The sequence below is a fragment of the Rhinolophus sinicus genome, chromosome 5 (genome assembly GCF_057876585.1).
Source record: "Rhinolophus sinicus isolate RSI-liver-muscle chromosome 5, RSI-T2T, whole genome shotgun sequence".
NCBI lineage: Eukaryota > Metazoa > Chordata > Mammalia > Chiroptera > Rhinolophidae > Rhinolophus > Rhinolophus sinicus.
Genome location: NC_142505.1, coordinates 108,496,895 through 108,520,714, shown reverse-complemented (window position 1 = coordinate 108,520,714; position 23,820 = coordinate 108,496,895). Strand labels below are relative to the sequence as shown.

Here is a 23,820-nt window from a genome sequence, read left to right as displayed (position 1 = left end):
GAACTGAGTGACAAATAACACGAGTCTTTGTTTAGACTAAATATTTCCCTTCTTTTAAACTGTTTATTCCTACTTCATGCTACCAATACTCTTGTTGCTTTGAGAAGATGGTTCCGTTTGTCCTTTTGCAGTGGCTGAAGTCCTGGGATGTCTTTCTGCCAGTATTCACTTTTCCTGAGAGTTCCTGCAGTCTTGGCTGGAGTCAAGGCCAATCACACTTCCCCTTCTCAGTGTGGGCTTATGGGGGACATGTGTGCCCCACAACCGAAACACAGCAAAGCTGGGATTGATGACATACGTTTGTCAACCCTGCCAGACAACCATGCTACTGGTTGATTCCCACCCCCCTTTTTTAGAAATCATCTCTAAGACATGTCCCTTTCTTCTGCTGTGCAAACTTAGCTTTGAGGGGCATGGAGGAAGTACTCCAGCCTGAGCACTGGCGGGCTGTTCCACCTACTCCTCACGCCCACCAGGCTAGAGGAGCTCAGAGTACTGAGCTAATAAGCACTTGCGTTCCCATTGCACCCAGTAATCAGGGCAGGCAATGATTTGACTGGGCTAATGTGTCGGGGAAAAGAACACATTTCTGAAGTTTTGCTCAGCAGATGCCATGCTATTTGCACCAGTTTCTTCACTCCCAGAGGCCACATCTTCCTCCACTGAGAGACAACTGTCCTATCTTCTCTCAGAGGATTTTGCACATTATTTCCACTCCATACCCTTCGCTCACAAGTCAGTAATTCAGTGGTGGTTCACCAATCTGACAGGAACTGCACGAGTTTCTTTAATGTAAAAAGGAATTATTTTTTGGTCTTTATTACCACTGGCAACTGGCGGGGATTACATTTTTGTTGCATTTCTTTGTGGCTGCCACATCATTTAACTTGGGGAGTACTGTAACACGGGTTCTAGTCATACGTTTCTCCTCGTTGAAGGGCCTAGTTGGCTGAACAACACATCTGCGCATGATTTGGGACGGAGTAAGGCACAGTGGGTGAATTTTTGCCCTCAGACATAAGTAATCTTTCATGATTGTCTTTTGACCTAATTAAGAGATGTTAGAGAAAAATCTGAAAAGTTAACTGACCTCAAGTTGAGCAGCAGTAAGTGCGGGGCTGGAGGAGGATGACAGAAGTGGGCCATGTGGAAGGGGAGCCATGGGCTTGCTGGAGCACATGCCTAGTGGGTGGCCCAGCAGACGGGGTGAGAACAGGCAGCCAACAAGCGGAATCACACCTCCAAGTCCCAACCAACTCCTTGTGGAGCCACCCCCCTCCCCGCCCCCTTAGCAAGCAGGGCACTTAATCTCTGCACCATTCACCCTCAATGGAGTCTGAGAAATAAAATCAAGGACACACAGTGCGCTCCATCAAATGTCACCACTCATCCTTGCTGGGCCATAAGCTCAGCCACCACCCCCGCCCAATACCCAGCGCTTTGCTTTTTATGGTGCAGTCTTAACCATTTCTTTCACTCACTCACATTTGTGCTGTTAACTGTGTACCTTACATTTGCAGAAAACTTTTAAATATAATTTTTCCTCCAATCAAACTCACCATTATATTTACTTACCTCCAAGAAGGGTTACCTCTGTGATAGGGTAATGGTTAAGATGAAACCTGAATTCAGAAATGTGAAAAACAATTTGAGAAAATATGAAATGTTTACACACATTAGTTCTTTATTGAAGAGGCAGTTCAGACCCATTTATATATGGAAAAGGGTAGGATGACAAAATATGTAATGGCCCCACCACCTTTCAAACATTTTACTTAAAATATACATTATATTAAGTTTTAAGGTCAGTGTAGGAAATCTTAGTAGTTGCCATTAAAGCTACTATAGAGTATTTCCTGCACAGAATTATGCAAAATCTACCATTTAATTCCTGTTACACAGCATATTTATACACATCTAGAAAAATATGGCAAAAGAGTGCTGAGCAACAGAAATGGTAGACACGTAATTTTAAAACTTTTTATGCAAGTATAATATACATGCAGAAAACTAACACATCTTAAGTGCACAGAACACTCAAGATATTCAGCACCCAGGTTTAGAAATATTATCAGCACCAGTTAAACACCCTTTTCAGTCTTTGCCAAGCTAACTGCTATCCTGACTTCTAATAAAATTAACATGCCTTTTCATGTTTGCTGCCCATCTGAATACGCTCTTTTGTGAAGTAGGTGTCCAAGTCTTTTGCCCATTTTCTGTTTTTGATTTGTAGCTATTTTGCCTGTTCTTACAGTGTATGGATGGAATCATGCAAGATGTTTTTGTGTCTGGACTCCTTCATTCGGCATTGTGAAACTGAGTTGTTATTCGTTCATTCTCTTTGCTTTACAGCATTCTATAGTGGAAACATACACCTTAAGTTCATTCACTCTACTGCATATGGTTTCTGCAGTTTTACACCATGAATATTCTAATGCATGTCCTTTGGTGATCGTAAATAAGCATGGTAGACATGAGCATTTCTGCTAGGTTTGGGTTAAAAGGGTATCCACATGTTCAACTGGAAATACTAGCTTTCCAAAATGGTTATATCAATTGGCACCATCAGCAGCAGTGTAGACTTCCTGTTGTTTAAACTTGCCAAAACTGGGTGCTTTTTCATGTTTTTCAAAAATAATTCTAACCATTTCAGTGGACCGGTAGAAGTACCACATGGTATTTTAAATATTTGCATTTTCCTGATTACTAATAAAATTAACATACCTTTCATGTTTGCTGGTCATCTGCATACCCTCTTTTGTGAAGTAGATGTCCAAGTCTTTTGCCAATTTTCTGTGATTTTGATTTGTAGGTGTTCTTTTATATTTTACATCAGGGGTCACCAACTAAGGCCTGTAGGTCGAATCCAGACTGCCACCTGGGCTTGTGAATAGTGTTATTGGGACAGCCACATGCATCTATTTTGTATATGGTTTTCACCATATACACTAGCAAAGGTGAGGAGCTGTGACAGAGACTCTCTAGCCTGCAAAGCCCAAAATACTACCTGGCCCCCTTACCAGAAACACTTATCAGCCACTCTAAACTCAAGTGTGCAGTCACATATGAAATACCTCCTCCCCCTCTGTGGTTTGCCTATTTGATTTCTTAATGGGTCTTTTTGATAAAAAGAAGTTTTAAAACCTAATATATCCAAATTAACATGTTTTATTTTATGGTTTAAGGCTTTTTGAATCTTAAAATTGTTTAGTATAAGGTTACAGCCTCCTAAGTTTCCTTCTTATAGTTTTATTACTTTACGTTTCATATTTAGATCTGCAATTCATCTCAGTTGCTTTTCCAATGTTCTACTAAATTATGAACTAAAATTGACAGTATTTATTGGAAAGAACATCGTTTCCCCCATCACACTGCACTGTCATCTTCACAAAAAAATCAACTGATGGTATTCTGTATGGGTGTTTCTGGAATCTATATTCTGTTCTACTGGTCAATTTGTCTGTGTCAATACTACACCATCATAACCTCTATGGCTTTATAACAGGTCTTGATATCTGCCAATATTAAGTCATCTTGCTATCTATTCTAGAAGATAGCCTTGACTATTATCAGTCTTTTGAATTTTCACATAAATTTCAGAATTAGCTAAATTTTAAAGAACTTCCAGGACTTTAATATTGCATTGAATATATGAATTAATTTGGGAAAAACTGACATCTTTTTAAGATTGTCCTGGAATCCATGAATTAGATATATCCCTCCCAGTTTGGTAATTGTTTTTTTCTGGACACAGTTCTTGAAAATATGGTTAGATAATTTTTCCCCTAGGCACTTGAGGATTTTTTATGCTACTGTAAGTGGTATTGCTTTTAAAACTTTCATTTTCTATGATTATTGATGGTATATTTAAAAAAATTATTCACAATGAACGTTTGCAGGGACCTTGCAAATTTACTCATTAATTCTAATAATGCGAATTATCTGTATCTTCCTCAGAATTTTCTATGTACAAAATCACATCATCTGCAAATAAAAGTTTTACTTCTTTCTGTTCCTTATGCCTTTTGATTATTTTTTCCCCTTACTTTTCTGGCTAGGTCCGCCTGCATGACACTGATTAGTGATAATAAATATCCTGGTCTATTTTCTTGATCCTGGGAGAAAACTTTCAATATTTCATCATTAGGTATGCTGTTGATTGTAGTTTAAGATACTCTTTACCCAATTAAAGAAGTTCCTTTCTATCCAGTTTGCTAAGAACATAACTGGATGGTGATTTTACCATATTAATTGCCTGCCTACCAGGCTACTTTGCTTCATGTGATGTGTTAGTGATTTATTATTAAAACATCCTCACATTCCTGGAGTAAGACACAGTTCATCATTTTTGTTTGCCCAGAATTAGGTAATGTGATCACTAGAAGACAGTTACTGGTAATCAGAATGGAATTATCATGATTGGTTTAGACCGGGGTGTCCAAACTGCGGCCCGCGGGCCAACTGCAGCCCGCAATCCATTTTTTATTGGCCCCAGCAAATTCCAAAAATATATTTAGTTTACTTAAATAAACCAGGTGAGACAATACTTACTGCACCTCGAGTGAGTGGCCTGGTTGTTTGTGTATTTTACCGCATATGGCCCTTGGTGAAAAATGTGGAAAAAAGTTTGAACACCCCTGGTTTAGACTAGTCAGGATTTACCCTCTGAGTCGTGTGAAGAAATGACAAACATCCATACTCTTTCATCAAGGAAAGAGGGAAGAAAGGACATTGAGTTAACCAAAAATGTCTGCTAGAAATATGTATTAATATGTTCCAAAATATTGGGAATAAGGGGCAGTGCACAAAATAATAACACTGTACTAATATCAAATAAAAGTACAGATAAAACTTCTGAATTAAATAATATTAGCACACTGCACATTCAAACTTATGGGTTAAAAACAAAAGAGGTATGAGAGCTGGGCATATTTTATAGAGTATTAAAAGTACAGTTGTTTTTTTTCATTGAAACGAACAACTCCAAATTATGCATAGCTTATGAAAATAGCATATTTCAAAATCTGTTTTGCTCAAATGTAGTTGGAAAATACAAAAATCATTGGTTTTTCTATTGATAAGGCATTTACTAGAACACTTGTAAATGCCTCTAAAGAATAGAAAATTAAGTATTTCACTTTGTACTTGTCAAATATTTCACCAACGCTATAACCTGGGTTAGTACTTTTTGCCATCTTAATACTCAAATAAAAATACTGCCTTTTCACAAATTATTCAAATCCCAATTTACATAGAACTGCATAGAATTATTGTTAGGTTGCATTTTTAAAACATGAGGAAAATTCCATATGGGTATTTAATGCTACTGACCTCATCAAATCCTGATAATTTGAAAACTTCACTTTATACAATGAAGGTTTATTCAGAGCTGATAGCTTCTGATATCATTCTTATAAACACATGATTTTACATAAGAAATATGGCTTTTAGTATAACATTTCCAAGGTAATATATTTTTCTACATTTATTATTGTAACAGATTTAGCCATGGTACGATTCCCTGATATGTAAATACAACTTGAATCCAAAATAAATATTAAATATTCATAAAGTTTCACTCCTGTGTAATCTAGTATCCAATGAGTTGTAGGGTGGGGCTGAAGGCTTTGCTTCTTGTTGCATTCTGAGGGATTCCTCTGTGTGAAAATTCAGATTAAAATGAATCTAATGCCTAAGTGCTTTTCCCCATTCAGAAACAGGAACTCAGACCATGATATCTGACACCAAATAACTACGTTCAGAGGGTTTTCTAAAATGAGATTCGACTTCACAGGAGATTTTCCACATCAAGTACATTTATATTTCCTCTCCTATGGATTCTCTGATGGCTATTGAAGGCTGATCTGTGGTGGAATTTTTTCCCACATTCATTACATTCATAGGGCTTCTCACCAGAATGAGTTCTGTAATGTACAGTGAGGTATGACTTCTGAGAAAAGACTTTCCCACATTCGTTACATTCATAGGGTTTCTCTCCTGAATGGCTTCTGTAGTGTACAGTGAGGTTTGACATCCGAGAGAAGACTTTTCCACATTTACTACATTCATAGGGCTTCTCTCCTGAATGAATTCTATGATGTATAGTGAGATATGACTTCTGAGAAAAGAACTTTCCACATTCATAACACTCATAGGGTTTCTCTCCTGTGTGTACTCTCTGATGTCTAAAGAGGGATGAATTATGGGAGAAGGTTTTCCCACATTCGTTACATCCATAGGGCTTCTCTTCTGAATGACTTCTATAATGTATAGTGTAATATGACAACTCAGAGAACAACTTTCCACATATATTACATTCATAGGATTTCTCCCCTTTTGGAAGTGACTGGTGCCCATCGAAGGCTGAATTTTCCAGGAAGGTTTTCCCACATTCAGTACATTCATAGGGTTTCTCTCCTAAAGGAGTAGTATGATGGTCAGTGAGATAGGAGAACTGGGAGAACTTTCCGCACTCACTACATTCATGGGATTTCTCATCTGTGTGTACTTTTCGATGTCTAATGAAAGCTGAATTTAAATTGAAGGTTTTGCCACATTCATTACATTCATAGGGTTTCTCTTCTAAATGACTTCTATAATGTATAGTGAGGTACGATACCCGAGAAAAAAATTTTCCACACTCACTACATTGATAGGGTTTCTCTCCTGTGTGGGTTCTTTGATGTGTAATAAGGGTAGATTTTCGGTAGTAGGATTTCCCACATTCATTACATTTATAAAGTTTCTCTCCTGTATGTGTTCTCTGATGGTCACTGAGGGCTGACTTGCGGGAGAAGGATTTTCCACATTCATTACATGGATACGGTCTCTCTCCTGAATGATTTCTCTGGTGTAGAGTGAGATGTGTCTTCTGGCAGAAGGTTTTCCCACATTCATTACATTCATAGGGTTTTTCTCCTGAATGAGTTCTCAGATGTTGAGTGAGATGTAACTTCTGACAGAAAGTTTTTCCACATTCGTTACACTTATAGGGCTTCTCCTCTAAGTGTGATCTCCGATGTACAGTGAGGGTTCCCTTTTGGCTAAAGGATTTCCCACAGACATTACATTCATAAGGTTTCTCTCCGGTGTGAGCCCTCTGATGTATAATGAATTTTGACTTTTTACAGAAGGATTTTCCACATTCTCTGCATTCAAAGGGCTTCAACTCCATTTGTGATCTCTGGTACACATTAAAATTTGACATCTGGAGGAACTCTGACCCAGCATCATTCCACTCATAGGGCTTCTCCCCCATATAAGCTCTCTTATGAGTAATGAAAACGGCTTCATTGTCTAAGGCTTCCATGCACTCATTATATTCAAATGGTTTCTCCAAAATATTAATTTTCTGAAGAATACTTTCTTCATTTTGAGAATAGCCTTCCCCATTTTGATCAAATTCATAGGGTTTCTCCCCATGATATGTTTTCCCACATTCAGTACACTCATCAGGTTTCTTTCTTGCATAGCTTCCATCACTAATAATTAATTCCGAAGTAGAGTCTAAATTCTTTCCACACGAGACACAATTATGAGACATGCTTGAAGGAACAAGGCTTGTTTCTGTATTACAAGTTTTATCAAATGCATTCTCTCTTTCTTCAATCAGGGTTTTGCTGTTGATATAAACAGCTTGCCTGGAACGTTCATCTTCATTTTCTTGCGTTCTGTTTGTCATGTCATCAACTTTCCAGACTTCTTCTAAAAAGGAATAAAATTAAACAAACCTGTGAATCCAAACACACCAGCTATAGAATGGAAGTGGTACTCAAATGCCCTATTGTGGGGTTGATGCTGGCTTCTGGACCAATGTCCACAAATAAAAATAATTACAAGTACCTAGTCCTCTTTCCCCCTTGATTTGTCATACAAGACAAACACAAACACACACACACACACACACACACACACACACACACACACACACAGAAGTGTGCCTGAGGGAAGCATGGTAAAGGGATGAGAGTGGGATAAAACTCAGCACAATTGGAAAAAGGGAGAATAAATTGATGTTGAACACAAGTACATTTGTTATTTACAAATATGTTTGTAGAAAAGGTGAAATAAATATAAGAAATGATCAGTAGAGGAAAAGTCATTGAAAAAAGTGCTAGATCCAGGCAGAAATTGGAAGATTCAAGAGCAAATAGGGTCAGTGGGAGAACTAGGGCAATTACTGTACGTATATTCAAAGGAAATATTCAAGTATGGATTACATTTGGGAGAAATAGATTACAATTTATATTAAACTGTAAGATAGCCTTTCATAACAAGATTACCGTAGCAACATCTTCACTAGCATAGACCCTTCCAAAATATTTACCTTTTTGTTCTACACACAAATCCAAATAAACATTCTAAAACATTCTCTGAATTCCTCATGTTTAGATAGTTCTAAAAGCTCCGAATTCCTCGTTTAGATAGCACCACAACCAGGGTTCCAACTCCCTAGCCCTGATTCAGAGTCACCTGGAAGGAGAGTTCCAGGTACATAACTGCCTGAAAGATGTCAGACAGACCAGACAGCAAGAGAGCTTTCCAATAAGATCAGCTCTCTGAAGTGTTCTTATTATGAGACTATTACGTGAATAGTCTGATTTACCAGTAGCTGAACTGTTTGCACAACAGGACATAGTTGGTTAAGAGCACTGGAACCCCAACTCAAACACAGTATAGGCTGGGGGACCTTAGGCAAGTTATGTAACTGTGATGTAGTCTCACTCACCTGAAATGTGGATGATGGGCCTCAATCACAGGGCTGGGAAAGGACTAATTTATTCATTCCTAACAATGAGTCTGTGCTCATGTTATCACATATAATCTGCTCAGAACAGTTTGTAACACAAAACAAATGCTCATTACATTTCATCATTAATTTTCTGACTTAAATTTCCTAAAACTAGCCATGACCCTGAAACAACACTGTAATTAATTCTGAATATGAACAAGAGTTCCCATATTCCTGGGTTTCATTTGGTGTGAAACCTTAAATATCAGATTCCGAAAGCTGCCCCTACAACATTAACTTTATCTATGTATTTTTTAAAATTTTTGATCCTCTAAACTATTTTTAGGTGTTCTCATCCACATTCAATGCAATACTGACAGTTCTGTGCTGAGAAATCCACAAAATCCTGAGTCCAAAAGCCCCATATACCAACAGAAAAAAAGAAAGAGAAAGCTGTCATTCACTGGTAAGATTTTGTGTTACTTAGATATGTAATATATATCCAAACTAGCACAGCATGGATCATCCACAAACACCTCTGCTCCAGGAAGCCTGGGCTCTTTCTCCACCATGAGTCTGTGCTAGCATTCTCGTTCGTGCAATTTGACATCTAGTGTTGGTTTTACTCAGACCCTGTCTGTATTTCAGGAGAAGCTTTAAAATATTTATCAAGTCTCTTCCCAGCTTTTTGAAGTTCTCCTTCCCTTCAGTTTTAAAACAGCTTTAACACAAAGTTGTATAGTACGTATTGGAATATAAACATCCCATGTGAAAGCTGAATTGTGAATTAGCTCCCGCAGCTATGTTCTTCTTTCCTAACTAAAACCTATGCCTGTGGCAAGTATGACTACGTTTCCTATCTTCTTTGAATCTCTGTGATTAGAAATGCTAGTTCCTAAACTGCTCAAATGGGGTGCTTTCACATTCCATCCTAACCCCTACCTGTTTTATCAGAATCCATAGTTAGAAATAAACTCTCTCTCAATGATGAACGATAAAGGTCTTGCATTAACTAGCGCCTCAGTTAGTCAATGAAAAATCTACTGAATGTCTTCTATAAGTTACATGTCAAAGCAGAGTCAAAAATCCTTCCTCTGGAGGACTGTAATTCAGGTAGAGAAAAAGCTCAAGAAACAAACATATGCCACTACATAGCAGAGTACACAAAATATACATCTAACTTTTGTGTTAACAATTACCAAGTGGAATGGGTATTAAGAGATATTAAGAGATACTGGCGTGATAAATGAGTAATAAAGGAAACCTCAGGTAGGAGATGAACTTTCAAGCTCCAATTTAAAGAATGAAGTTCTAGAGGTTCTGTTGCACAACAATGTAAATATAGTTAACACGACTGAACTGTATACTTAAAAATGGTCCAAATGGTAAATTTCAGGTATGTTTTTTATTATTATAAATGAGGGAAGGGGAAGGAAAATGTATGATCTGGACAAGAAAAGTGCACACAAAAGAAAAGGACAATGATAATCTGACCAGAAGACACTTAGAATCTAGACCAAATGGAATGTAACAAGAGTTTGGGGAAACAAAACACTAATTTTGATAAGCAGCATTACAGCATACTGTGTGGGACCAGAGGACAGGAGAATTGCAATTCCATTTAAGAACAGAACAGCTATAGGCTCATCTTGTCAGCCTGGTGGTTAGATCAACTGGATATTTCAGAGACACAGATTTTTCAATTTCCAAACAGAATTCATGGTAATCCAGGTGTTAGAAAATATCGTTTATACTGATGTCCGAAGACACTAAGAATACGCAAATTTTAAGGCATTTCACAAATGACAAAAAAGAAAGATTAGTACATGTAATCAATAAAGGGAGGTGGGGAAGATGCACAGAACTTGTGATTCGGGCAAGTTCATTCTGAGAAGAAAGTTGGGGGGAGAAAGGAGAGAGGGAGGGAGAAAGGGGACTATCTCACTGGCACTGTCATCTGTCAGGTAAAATCGTGAACGAGGCTACAGGATAAAGGCGTTAATGAGCAGCATAAATAAAAATTAGAAAGTCCTAAAAGACGAGAAGAGATGAACCCTTTGAATGGATGTGAAGAAAACTAAGAAAGTGGAAAACAAGTCGCAGGGAGCAGTCCTGAGGAAGGCAAGAGAATGAACCAAAATTCACTGACGAGAGAAATACTACCTGAATGTTTAGTATGGACACGGGAATGACAGACACACAGACATGGAGGAGCACTTGGGGGAAAAAGGAAGGCCCAGCTAGTGGTGCAGCACCAAACCAACCGAGGATGCACCTCACAAATAGGGAGCAGCACCTCCAAACAAGTGCAAGTGCACACCTTGGCCAGGCGGTGACTGGCCTCACCTCCTTCAGGAGAGGACGACACACTGGTATCTGAGGGCAGGGAGTTAAACCAGGAAAACAAGCCAGAGGCATTTCACAGCAAAGAAAACAGAAGATAAAAAGAATGAACATGAAAGTCTTGAGTAAGTTTTTCTATCAGACTTCTGAATGTCTGAAAACAAAGGAATTCTATGACAATGGGGAGTAGGTACGCTACTGAGAATGCAAGAGCAAGAGGGGCACGGAATAGGCCCTCAGTCCTGGGAAGCACGGAAGGTAAATCACTACACATGTAAATCAAATGTAAAACCCAACAAGGAGCTGGCATGTATGTGCTGGAGGGAGAGTGCTATTTGGGTCCTGGAGGTGCGATTTAGGGCATCTGAGGCACAGAGAGACCATAGGTCACTCCCCCAAGTCTGGGTGACCATTTCTAAAACTGTAACATTCTAATAACTCACCTGGACTCTGACACGGGAGGTCACCTTCTGCTATCCACGGCTCTTCTCCCTGCTCCAACTTGACGATCACATTTGGTTTGGTGCTATCATACCCTGTGAGTGGGAAATGGACATGGACTTGGACCAGCTGCTTGGCATTCAGAGCTCTGAGTAGAAGGTGCTGCCTCAGGGGCCACATAACACGGTGCCCCATTTTGCACCTTATCAAAATGAAAACCTTTTGTGGAGAAGCAGAGATACAAATGCTCTACCTGGTGCCTAAAAGGAATTAAAAGTCTTATCACTTATTTTTTTAAACTCGAGGATAAAATCATTCAATTAGAAGCCCCCACATAGCAGCAACTCAGTAAGCAAGCTCCCCTCACCCACGGAGACCAGATGGCTGTAGTTCTCCAGCATCACATCCCTGTAGGTTACTTTCTGCTCAGGGTCCAGCTGCTGCCACTCCTCCTGGGTGAAGTCCACGGCCACGTCCTGGAATGACACTGGCCCCTGTAATGACACCGTGATCGGAATTGGGTGACACGGAGAAGATGTACAGGGATAAGAGTTTACCGAGCTCACTGGTAAAATCAACTATGAACATTGTATACCTTTTCTTTTATATTACAGATTGCAGAAGAAAACCAAACCGTATCAGAAACACATGGCCTTTGGGTTCCTTACTGGGTCAAAAAAAAAAAGTCCTCAAACCAAAAAAAAAAGCTGAGTTCTGATTTTACAACTGAAGTATCTCAGTTTGGGGGGCCAGAAAATGAGTAAAACATCATTTTTGCTCTCCAAAAGCATAGATGTATGTCCCACTAAGGAGATGCCATGTAAATAAAACATAAGCATTTTATTCCTTGTCATTTTCTTCAGTTGCCTTTGCTGGTTGGTCCTCTCCTGCCTGCCTCTTCAGGTTGGTGCCCCAGGACTGTCCCTTTCTTCCCACACTCACTCCTCTGGTGATCTCCTCACTGTCAGCATTTTGAGCCTCTAACTCTTATTCCCAAGCCAGTGTGTGACTAGGTTTTCTACTTCCTTCAAGTTTTACCTTAAACACCTCATTCTCGCAGTGGGGTTACTGGAGTGATGTATACAAGATGGAGGGGGGATTAACAGAGAAGGAAATTCTGTTTAATTTTATGTTTGCAGATTGGGCTTCACAGGTTCTGCTGGGTATTCTACAGGATTAAGGGGAAGGGAGAGGAGAAAAAGTGTCTAAAACACCAACGGCAAAAGCTGAAGCAGCATCAATATTAGGATGTTGGCATAGGGCAGAGAGACCAAGAAAACACTTCCTTAAAGACAGCTTTTTCAGTGAGTAAGAGCTGACTCTAACTCTCCAGAGTAAACTGAATATACACAATTACTTTCCTGCCTCAAAAAAAGACAAAAACCCATCAAGTCCAATTCAAAAAAATATAACAACAGGGTACATTCTCATGGAAGCACTGGAACACAGAAGTTACCAACAGCAGGGAATTCTTTGAAGAAATTCCTCAGATATAGAGAAGCGTGGATGAGAAATCAGCCACGGAACATACTTTATCCAGGACGGCTGCTGGGCTGCAGAGAAGTGAAGTGAACGGCAGACTCTCCAGCAGAGCCCTTGAAAATCTCCAGGCCCATCCAGAGGGTCCCGAAGCAGTAGTGTGGTCAGAGAAACCAACCACAGGACTGCCTGAGAAGCTTGAGTGGCCCCCTGTTCTCAGCACACAGCACAGCCAGGTGCGTGCTGAGTCTGATAAGAACCCTCTGGCTCCGGGCCCTGTGGCCAAGACACAGCAGAGCACAAGACACCCCAGACCAGCATACGGTCACTGTCCAAACAGAAACCTTCCATCTGCGATATTAGGAATGTGGGTGTAATCAGCAGAGTCAACTCTATCCACGTTGGATGTGGATGTTTGTCCTAAAGGCAACTCTCAGAAAACTGCTCTCAACATAAAGCCACACAAGCAACTTCACTGTAGCGGCCAACTCACCACTGGTTCAAACGGAGTGGTGCGTACACATTCTGTGCAGCAGGAGACACTGTCAACAGAGAAAAAAGGCAGCCCACAGAAAGGGAGAGAAATATTTGCAAATCACATCTGATAAGGAATTAATATGTAGAATATAGAGAGAATGCCTAAAACACAACAAAAATACAACACCATTCAAAAATGGGCGAAGGACCTGAAAAGACATCTCTCTAAAGACACATGAATGGCCAACAAGCACATGAAAAGATGCTGAGCAGCATTAATGACTAGGGAAATGCAAATCAAAACCACAATGAAATACCACTTCACACCCATTATGATGGCGACGATGAAAAAAAAAGAAAAGAACAGGTGACAGAGATATTGGAACCCTTGTATACTATTGGTGGGAATGTAAAATGGTGCAGCTCCTGTGGAAATAGTATAATGGTTCCTCAAAAAATCAAAAATAGAATTAGTATATGATCCAGCAATTCCACTTCTGGGTCTATAACAAAAAAAAAACAGAAGGCGAGGACTTGAAGAAATATTTGTATACCTTTGTTCATAGCAGAATTATTCCAATAGCTAAAATGTGGAAAGCAACCCAACTGTCTACTAATGAATGAGTGGTATATACATACATTGGATTATTATTCAGCCTTACAAAAGAAGGAAATTCTGACACACGTTACAACATGGATGCGCTTTAAGGATGTTATGCTAAGTGAAATAAGCCAGTCACTGAAAGACAAATACTGTATGACTCCACTTAAGTGAGGTACTTAGAGTAGTTAAAATCATAGAGACAGAAAGTAGAAGGGCAGTTGTGGGGGAGAAACGGGGAATTATTGTTTAATGAGTATAGAGTTTCAGTTTTGCAAGTTGAGAAACTTTCTGGAGACGGATGGTGATAATGGCTGCACAACAATATGAATGTACTTAATGCCACTGAGCTGTGCACTAAAATATGGTTAAGACAGGAAATTTTGTATTATGTGTATTTTACCACAATAAAAAACAATGAAGAGCATCCCTGAGCTGTGGGGCAAGTTCAGACAGTGTAATATACAGGACACAGGAATCACTGAAGGAAGGGGAGTGGGATTCAGAGGGAATATTTGAAGAAACAATGGTCAGATTTTCCCCAAAGTTAATGAAAACCACAAATGCACAGATCCAAGAAGTTCATGATACTTAAGCACAGAAACGTGAAGAAAATGATACCAAGCTATACCACAATCAAATTGCTCAACACCAGTGATAAAGAGAAAAGTTTAAAGCAGCAAAAGTACCTGAAATGGTAAGTAGGTATTTTCTATTATTACTTAAATCTCTTGAAAAAGTAATTGTTTAATTAAAAATAACAATGTATCAAGGGATTGCTATACCTGTAAAAGAAAAATACAACAAGGGGGTAAAGGCCAAGAGGGGAATAATGGAAGGTAATTGTAAACTTCTTAGAATCCAAGTAAAATGGTGTATTATTTGATGATAAACTATGATAAATTAAAGTTGCATATTATAAACCCTAAAACACTCACTGAAAGTACAATGTTATAGTTATAGTTAATGTTATAATTAAAGTCAATGTTATAGTTAACAACCCAACAAAGGATATAAAATGGAATCATAAAAATTACTCAACTATTTGAAAGGAAGGAAGACAAAGAAGTAAAAGGAAACAAAAAAGATATGACAAACAGAAAAGAAAGACAACAGACTATAACTGGTTATATCGCTAATCACATTACATGTAAAGGTCTAAGAACCCCAATTAATAGGCAGAAATTGTCACATTGGATAAAGAAGCAAAACCCAACTATATGCTGTCTACAAAAAATGTCCTTTAAATATACAGACTCAAATAGGTTAAAAGTAAACGTATAGAATAAGATACAGCGTGCCAACACTACTCAAAAGAAAGCTGGAATATCTATTTCACAGCACAGAGTATTACCAGGGATAAAGAAGGACATTTTCACAATGACAAAGTGGTTCGTTAATCAAGAGGACTTAGATGTTTTACGTACCTAGTAAAATGCATGAAACAAAAACTGGTAGAAGTGCAAGGAGAAATAGACAAAGCACAATTGCAGGAGATTGTAATTTCCTTCTCTCATGATTGATAGGACAAGTAGGCAGAAAATCAGCAAGAATACAGTACACCTGCACAACACTACCAACTTGATCTGATCGATATTTACAGATCATTACACCTGCCAGGAGCAGAATATGCAATCATCTCAAGTGCACGTGGAATGTTTCCAAGACACACTCTATCCTGGACCACAAATTTAAAAGGAGTTATTATGCATGTGGTATTCCTGCCAAAAATGCAGTCTAAATCTCATCATGAAGAAATATCAGTGACTCTTAAATACAAAGAATTCTATAAAATGATTGGCCTGTATTATTTAAATATTGTAATAGCATTGAGAAACGATTCCATATTAAACACACTTAAAAAGCATGAAAGCTACAAGCAAGTCATAATCCTGCACTTGATCCTTTACCAGAAATTAAAAAATTGCTATAAAGGAAATTACTGGGGAAACTGGCAAAATTGGAGGACAAATTGTAGTTTAGATAAAAGTATTATATCAACTTTAAATTTCCTGAATTCAATAACTGTGCCATGGATATGTAAGAGAATATGCTTGATCTTAGGAGGGTAAATCTGAAATATTACAGGATAAAGGGGCATGACATGACACTCACTCTCAAATGACTCAGAAAAATATATGTATGTGCACAGAGATACTAACAAAGCAAATACAGAAAAATGTCAAAAACGAGAGTATCTGGGCAAAAGGAGCATGGGAGTTCTTTGTACAATCCTTGTAACTGTTTTGTAAATTTGAAGTTTTTTCAAAATAAAATGTTTCATCAAAAAGAATGCTGTCAGATTTATATGGAATGTTTCAAAAGGACTCAGAAACTAACTTGAAGGGATTCCCCTGGTCAAACAGGGACCCACTTAAACATCAAAGAGAGTTAACAACTTCAATATAAGGAAATACTTAAAATTCATTTAAACCCATGAGCTCATCACAACAAAACGAAACACATAATCCTATTCAGTATTTTGAACATTGTCTTTCCTGTGCGAGCCATAGAATCAGAGGACATGTTTTTCTTTCAAAAAGCATTCTGGCTAATAAATAAAGAGGAAATGGTCAGGCAGCAATCACCATTTTGCCTCTCTGAATGAATTACTGGATCACGGTGACCAACAGCAATCAGCAGATGCCAACATCACAAAACAAAGACAGGAGGGTAATACGGGCTCCAGGAGAAAGAAGCCACAGTGGCCTGGACCACACAGTCTTGCCAAAAAGAACTAAACCTAAACTAAATCGGAGCAACTTCCAGTTCTCACTACCAATTTTACAAGACATACATGGGAAAAAAAGTAAAGTAAAAAGAAGGCAATGCAATCAACACAATCCAGACTGTGAGAAACTGAGGATAAACCCATTTCTTCAAAAAACAAATTGCAAAGAAATATCACAAGAGACATAAAGGGAGAGTTTCTATTAAACGATCTAAAAGACCTATCAAACAACCACCCTTTATGGACTCTATTTGTATTCTGATTGAAAAGAACAACCCAAAAAACAATTAGAAAATTGTGAAACTTTGGGGGCCGGGCCGGTGGCTCAGGCGGTTGGAGCTCCATGCTCCTAACTCCGAAGGCTGCCGGTTCGATTCCCACATGGGCCAGTGGGCTCTCAACCACAAGGTTGCCAGTTCAATTCCTCGAGTCCCACAAGGGATGGTGGGCTCTGCCCCCTGCAACTAAGATTGAACATGGCACCTTGAGCTGAGCTGCCTCCTGGATAGCTCAGCTGTTGGTTGGAGCACGGGCTCTCAACCACAAGGTTGCCAGTTCAATTCCTCGACTCCCGCAAGGGATGGTGGGCAGCGCCCCCTGCAACTAAAAAATTGAACGTGACACCTTGAGCTGAGCTGCCGCTGAGCTCCCGGATGGCTCAGTTGGTTGGAGCGTGTCCTCTCAACCACAAGGTTGCCGGTTCGACTCCTGCAAGGGATGGTGGGCTGCGCCCCCTGCAACTAGAAAACGGCAACTGGACCTGGAGCTGAGCTGCACCCTCCACAACTAAGACTGAAAGGACAACAACTTGAAGCTGAACAGAACCCTCCACAACTAAGATTGAAAGGACAACAACTTGACTTGGAGAAAAGTCCTGGAAGTGCACACTGTTCCCCAATAAAGTCCTGTTCCCCTGCCCTAATAAAATCTTAAAAAAAAAAATAAAAATAAAAAAATTGTGAAACTTTGAACACTGGATATCCTACAAGAAAGAATGCTATTGTGGGTTATCCCCATCCACTTTTTAAAAGACTCCTTATCGTTTAAAGATACGTACAGAAATACTTACAAGTAAATTTTTTTTAAAAAGTCAAGAAAAGGGAGACTCCATGAAAAAAGTATCAGTTTGGAAGTAACAGATGTCAAAGACAGATGAATGGTCACTTGAGGTAGGGACTGGAAAATGTCCTCTGGATTTGACTATAATTAGGTCACTGCTAATCTTTACCAACAGATGCAGGAAGGTGGTAAGGACAAAACCAGACACAGAGAACTGAAATGGGAGTGGGAAGCGACATCTTTACTAGAGAATACCTTTTTGTGTTGTTTGCTGGGCAACCAAATAAACAGACTAACAGAAATATCTGAAGGATGAGAAGGCCATTGCCCCAGGACTTAGCTTTTATCCCTGGATTAAACAATAAAAATGTAAATGTGTCTATTTGGAAATACCCCACGCACGATTTCTCCCTGGGCAGCAGGTCCTCTACTTACAACAGCCAGTAAGAGCCATATGTTGAAATGATTCACTGGTTGTTACTAGGAAAGCCATCATGTTATATAAACTTTATTAAAGACATTTTCCAAGTCCGAAGGAATCTTTACAACCCACAAGTAACAAAAACAGTTTCTTCTTAAAGTCAATACAAATCCTGTCTTGGATGGTATTTTCCTTTTTCTATGATTGTCAAGATCATCAATCATATTTCCAGCTCACCTTCAATGGCCTAAAGTATCATACTTCCTGTTCACACAAATGTGAGATTCTTCATGCAGATCTGACACTGTAATAACTACATTTTACATAATGTCTGTTATCTATTTCTATGTTTCCATTTTAAAGTATGGATCCTTATAAACCTCCTAAAATGCATTACAAAGCAAAGTGGGAAAACATATGCACAGACAGGAAAACTCACCTGGGATTCATGCATTTTCTGCTGCTCTTGGAACAGGGTACAGATTGTTAACAGTGGACCTAGAGGAGAAGAAGCAAGTAGTTGAAGTCACGAGTAATCTGCCTGCCTAGGCAGGACCTCCTGCATAAGAACCACCAAAGACAGCTCAATAAAATGACACCCAGTGAACATTCAGAAGGTGTTAAGAGGGTGATAACAGGAGAAACATACACCAGAACCATTCATTGTAACCACCGTGTTTCCCCGAAAATAAGACCTAGCCAGACAATCAGCTCTAATGCGTCTTCTGGAGCAAAAATTAATATAAGACCCTGTCTTATTTTACTATAAGACCGAGTATAATATAATATAATACAATACCAGATATAATATAATACCAGGTCTTATATTAATTTTTGCTCCAAAAGATGCATTAGAGCTGACTGTCCGGCTAATAAGATCAGGTCTCATATTAAAATTTTTGTTCCAAAAGACGCATTACAGCTGATTGTCTGGCTAGGTCTTATTTTCGGGCAAACACGGTAGAACATGATCAGAGACAATTACTATCACTGGTGAATATAAACATTGACACCTTTTTCAAGTCGTTTGCCACCAATAAATAAAAGGTGAAAAAAAAACTTCTCATTATATTGCTTGCATATTTTCTTATTATCCATTTACATTGCTTAAAAGAATCCACAGAAAGCAAAATATGAGCTCTCAAAAACGGAATAAATGTGCATTCAAGGCATGGTTTTGTTTTTTTATCTGACTAAACTTGGTTACCGCTGCACCTACTAAAAACCTCTTATTAAGAAAACGGTAATACAGTGGACACAACACTTGGCCTGGGAGTCTGAGTCCTCTTAGCCATCCCACCTGCACACCTGGGAACCTTGGACAAGTCACCTCCCTTCTCCGGCCCAGTCTCATCCTCTGTCAACCCACGCTGCAGGACACAACCCTTGCAGACCTATCCTGCACTGCTGTGTGACTCCACAGGGCAGAACCAAGAGGCATCTGCACACACTTACACCAGAGGACAAAGGTCCTCATGGACCTTTACAGTCACGTTTGGAGTCTGGGGACGACCAGAGGCAGAGGAAGGGGCGTTGGGGCGTGGGGGGGGGGGGACACCACGCGTCCACGGCGGAGGCTGGGACCCCCTACCCCCCCGGGGACCCTAGAACTCTCAAATCTCAGGGGAGCGCCCATTCCGGAGCAGCCTGCCCCTGCCCTCCCGCCCAGGCACTCGGATCTCTGGGAAGCGGTCACACCCTCCCTGTCGCACCCTCTCGTGTCCTCCGCCCGGGGCGTTACCCCCAACCCTGCTCACCGCGGGTGGGAAGAGCCAGAGCTGCCCCGAGGCCCGCAAACGCACGACCTACCCCGTCCGGACTCGCTGATCTGCCCCAAGGCTCCCGACGCTGCAGGACGCGGGCTGCTCCTCCGGCGCTTCTCTCCCTGGGTCCCCGCCTCTCCGCCTCCAAGGCCGCCGTTCCGAGGAGCCGGCTCTGGGCCTAGAGGACAAACTCACCCAGGAGAACGTTCCTCCCGGGGCTGGGGGTGGGGGCCTCACTGTTCCGTGCGCCTCTGCCACGCCGCCGCGATGCAGACGGGCCGGGTCCGGAGCCTGCCGCCCCCGCGCCGCCGCCGCTCGGCCGCTCGGACCTGGCCCGCGAGCTGCGGGGTGGCGCTCGGGGGTCCCCGATCGAGCCTTCGCCCGCCTGAGCGAACACTGCCCGCACAGCCTCACGCCTGCTGGGTGCCGGCCTGGCCGGACAGCGCCGGTCCCGCAAACCCCGGGATCCTCGCCCGCTGGAGGCCAAAGCCTGGGAACCGGGACCAGCGGTGACCTGGGCACGGACAGGAAGCGACAGCAGCGCGGCGGCAGTGCGCGTGCGCGAACACGCACACAGGGCGAGGTGCACATGCGCAGGAGGACGCCGGAAGTCGGCCTGGCAGGGCCCACACAGGGTAGCGTGACAAAGGCCAGAACTCTATTTCCCATAAGTCTACACGCCGTCAAGTTAGGGATGGTCTGAATAGTCTGTACCTCTTCCAGCGGTTAAGAAGCGCTGCATTGAGAGGACTCGCCACCCGGAGCCAGGACTCAAATTTCCCCTTCATTTAAAGGAGCTGTCGCCGCTGCACGAGGTGTCTTTCCTCATTGTGCCCCGGCGCCCTAGTCCTTTACTTACCTTGAGAGTTTAAGACTTAGAATCAGTGACCACAGACGACTCTGATAAATAAGGGATAGGGGTGTATCATGTTCGTTTACGATAAGTGAGACATTTAAGTAAACCTTAGTAAATCGAGTTCTGCGATAACATAATAGGGTATCAGCCTGGCATACCTTCCTCTCCCCCCTCGTTGGGAAAAAAGAAACCTAGCTTTTCCAAACCACTTCTAATTCGTGAGAACTGTAGAAAAACCATAAAGCACAACATTGAGACAAGGACATTACCCATTACTTCACTCCCTGAAGAGAAAGACCAACTACGGTCGGGGTTTTGAGCCACGTGATATCAGCCAGGTCTGGGGTGGGAAGGCGGCTGGAGATTGAGTTCAATTGCACGGCCAGTGATTGAAAAAGTCGTGCCTACATAACGAAACCCCGGTGAAAACCTGAGTCCGTAAAAGCTCAGGTGAGCTTCCCTGATCGGTGAAACACATCTGTGTGCGACAGACGCCTTCCTCTAATGATTTAGAGTTCGTGTTAGTAGCTCCTTCTTCTCCGTGCCTGTCTTATTTAACAGTTTTAGCACTTCCTATCTTCTCTCCCCCCCCCCCCCGAAATTTCTTCTATACCCTCATTTCTTTCCCATTATTTTATTTCACCAAACTTTCTAGATTTTCTTTCTACCACATAAAACTGGAAATGGAGGTTGTGAAAAGAACTCCCATTAGGATTAAAATAGTGAGCACTCTGTGTGTGCTCTTGCACCAGTGGGTCCACTTGTCACAGCCCATTTCCAAGAATGCATGTCTTGTTGAGTCACCTTTCCTTTATTTTGCATTTCAAATTATTGCCTAGGTATCCACGATGTTTTCTTCCTTCTTTCTACGCTTCCCATTTTTCTCCCTCAATATCTTCTTGTTTCCTGCTTTCAGACTCTAGCTCAGGAGCTGCCTCAACTTTGCTTGATTTTTATACACACAAAACAATTCAGAGAAAATAAATTTGGTTGCATAATCCCAACCCCATAAGCAACATTATCATTTGACAGTGAACAGGCAAGCCAGACTGGCACGACCACACACATTGTGAAGGTGAGAAGACTTTCATCTGTATTATATTTCCCCAAGAGATATACATTGCACTGTCCTCTTTAATAATCTAAAATAACATACAAACATGTCATCCCGGCAAGACCAAAACATAAAAATTTATATTTAACAAGAATTTGGGTAACCACCCAAATAGCTATATATATAGATATTATAGAAATATAATAGATAAAAACACAAAAACCTGTCTTGAAAATGTAAACAAAATTATATTTACATATATGTAATAGTTATAATACTCATCAGAAAACTTTGTAAGAACAGCATGTTTTCAAAACTATGATGTTTTCAAAACTATGACTATTTCAAAACTACTTAAAATAAATATATAAATATACAAATAAATAGAATAATCCTATGTGCAACAATTTCAAAATAAGCCAATGAAAGGTGATTCTGCTCAGGAAGTAGAGCACATAGAGACAGTATTGCTTTAGGCTTACTCACACCTTGGTCCTTTTGTATTGCTTAAAATCGGAACTTCTAACCACACTCCAAATATCACTACTATGTCATCATCACAAACCATGAGACCAGATTCCTAATCCCTAACCCTAACCCCAGATCCTAATGTGTAACCAAGTCTTAAACTTGGCAGCTATTATGGTCCAATGTTTGTGCACCCCCAAATTTATATGTTGAAACCCTAACCCCTAAGGTGATGGTATTAGGAGGTAGGGCCTTGGGAGGTGATTAGGTCATGGGGTGGAGTCCTTATGAATGAGATAGTGCCCTTAGGAAAGACGCCTAGCGAGCTCCCTCGCCCCTTCCACTGTGTGAGGACATTGGGAGAGGTTCGCAATCTGCAACACAGAAGAGGATCTTCACCAGAACCCAATCCTGCTGGCACCTGATCTCAGAATTCCAACCTCCAGAATTTTGAGAAATAAATATCTATTGTTTATAAGACACCAGCCTGTGGAATTTTGTTATAGCAGCCCGAATGGACTAAGATTCTAGTTCACAAGATTTGAACCAAATCTTTCCTTAATCCTCTGCCCAAATCTGTAACTCTGGTGTGTTGATCATAATAAGCCACGCTGAAACCAGTATTTCTGAGCCTGCACTCATCCTGACAAACTTCCGTGACCATATACTTGAAGGGGAAAGGTGTAATTGTATAAGAGGAGAGATTGGTCCAGAAGTGGTAAGTTGGGGACATAAAGAACACATTGGTGACCTGGCCATAAGCAATTTGCTTGAAAGTAAATTTGGATGAAAATATAGCTAGTCATAATTTAGCTTTTATTATTGGATATATAGACTTTTCCATCTAACATCCAATTGTTAGATATTTACTTTGTTGTAAAGAAATCCTTATAGTTGAGATTTTCTATAGAGAAATCCTTATATTCCTGAAGGATGAGAAGGCCAAAATGAAGTAACAAGACAATGTCAAAATACAATATATGGAAAAAATAGAAATACTCACTTTTCACAAAAATCAACATTTCATCAAAGTTATTATTTGGACCCAATTGCTTTGGGTGAAATGACTTTAGCCAAATCTTGAGGTCAGGCAGCCACACGCCCCACTGAGGTTGTGCCTATGTGTGGCTGTGATTGTGGCTGGGAGCTGAGGCAGTGCCTGGCTGTGTGGGTCTTCTTCACCAGGGTGAAAAGGTGATGGAGGCGGGGGGCTATGAGCGTGGGTCCAGCAATTGGGTTTCTCGGATTTCCTAAATGGACAACAAGTCATTCCATCTGTACCAGAGAGGACACAGACCTACCTCCCTTCAGGCCAATGACCTCAGGCCTCCATCATCTCAGGAATGAGGGCATGATCTCGCCCCCATACCCAGAGCTCCGGATCAAAAGCCTGGAT

The 23,820-nt window shown here is 40.6% G+C and overlaps 1 protein-coding gene and 1 pseudogene across 2 annotated transcripts in view; both read right to left on the bottom strand.

Moving 5' to 3' along the window:
• Window positions 1-1,659: 1,659 nt before the first annotated feature.
• RBAK (RB associated KRAB zinc finger) lies at window positions 1,660-20,580 on the bottom strand. Its single transcript, XM_019753669.3, has 5 exons — window positions 20,093-20,580; window positions 18,723-18,781; window positions 11,883-12,009; window positions 11,518-11,610; window positions 1,660-7,704 (listed from the first exon to the last, which is right to left on the bottom strand). The coding sequence occupies exons 2-5, from the start codon at window positions 18,735-18,737 to the stop codon at window positions 5,789-5,791; spliced, it is 2,151 nt and encodes a 716-aa protein (XP_019609228.3). The 5' UTR covers window positions 18,738-18,781; window positions 20,093-20,580; the 3' UTR covers window positions 1,660-5,788.
• LOC109459291 (speedy protein E4-like) overlaps window positions 20,232-23,820 on the bottom strand; it is a 41,679-nt pseudogene continuing 38,090 nt past the window's right edge. Inside the window, exon 10 of the transcript XR_016021403.1 lies at window positions 20,232-23,820. The product of XR_016021403.1 is annotated as a speedy protein E4-like (transcript).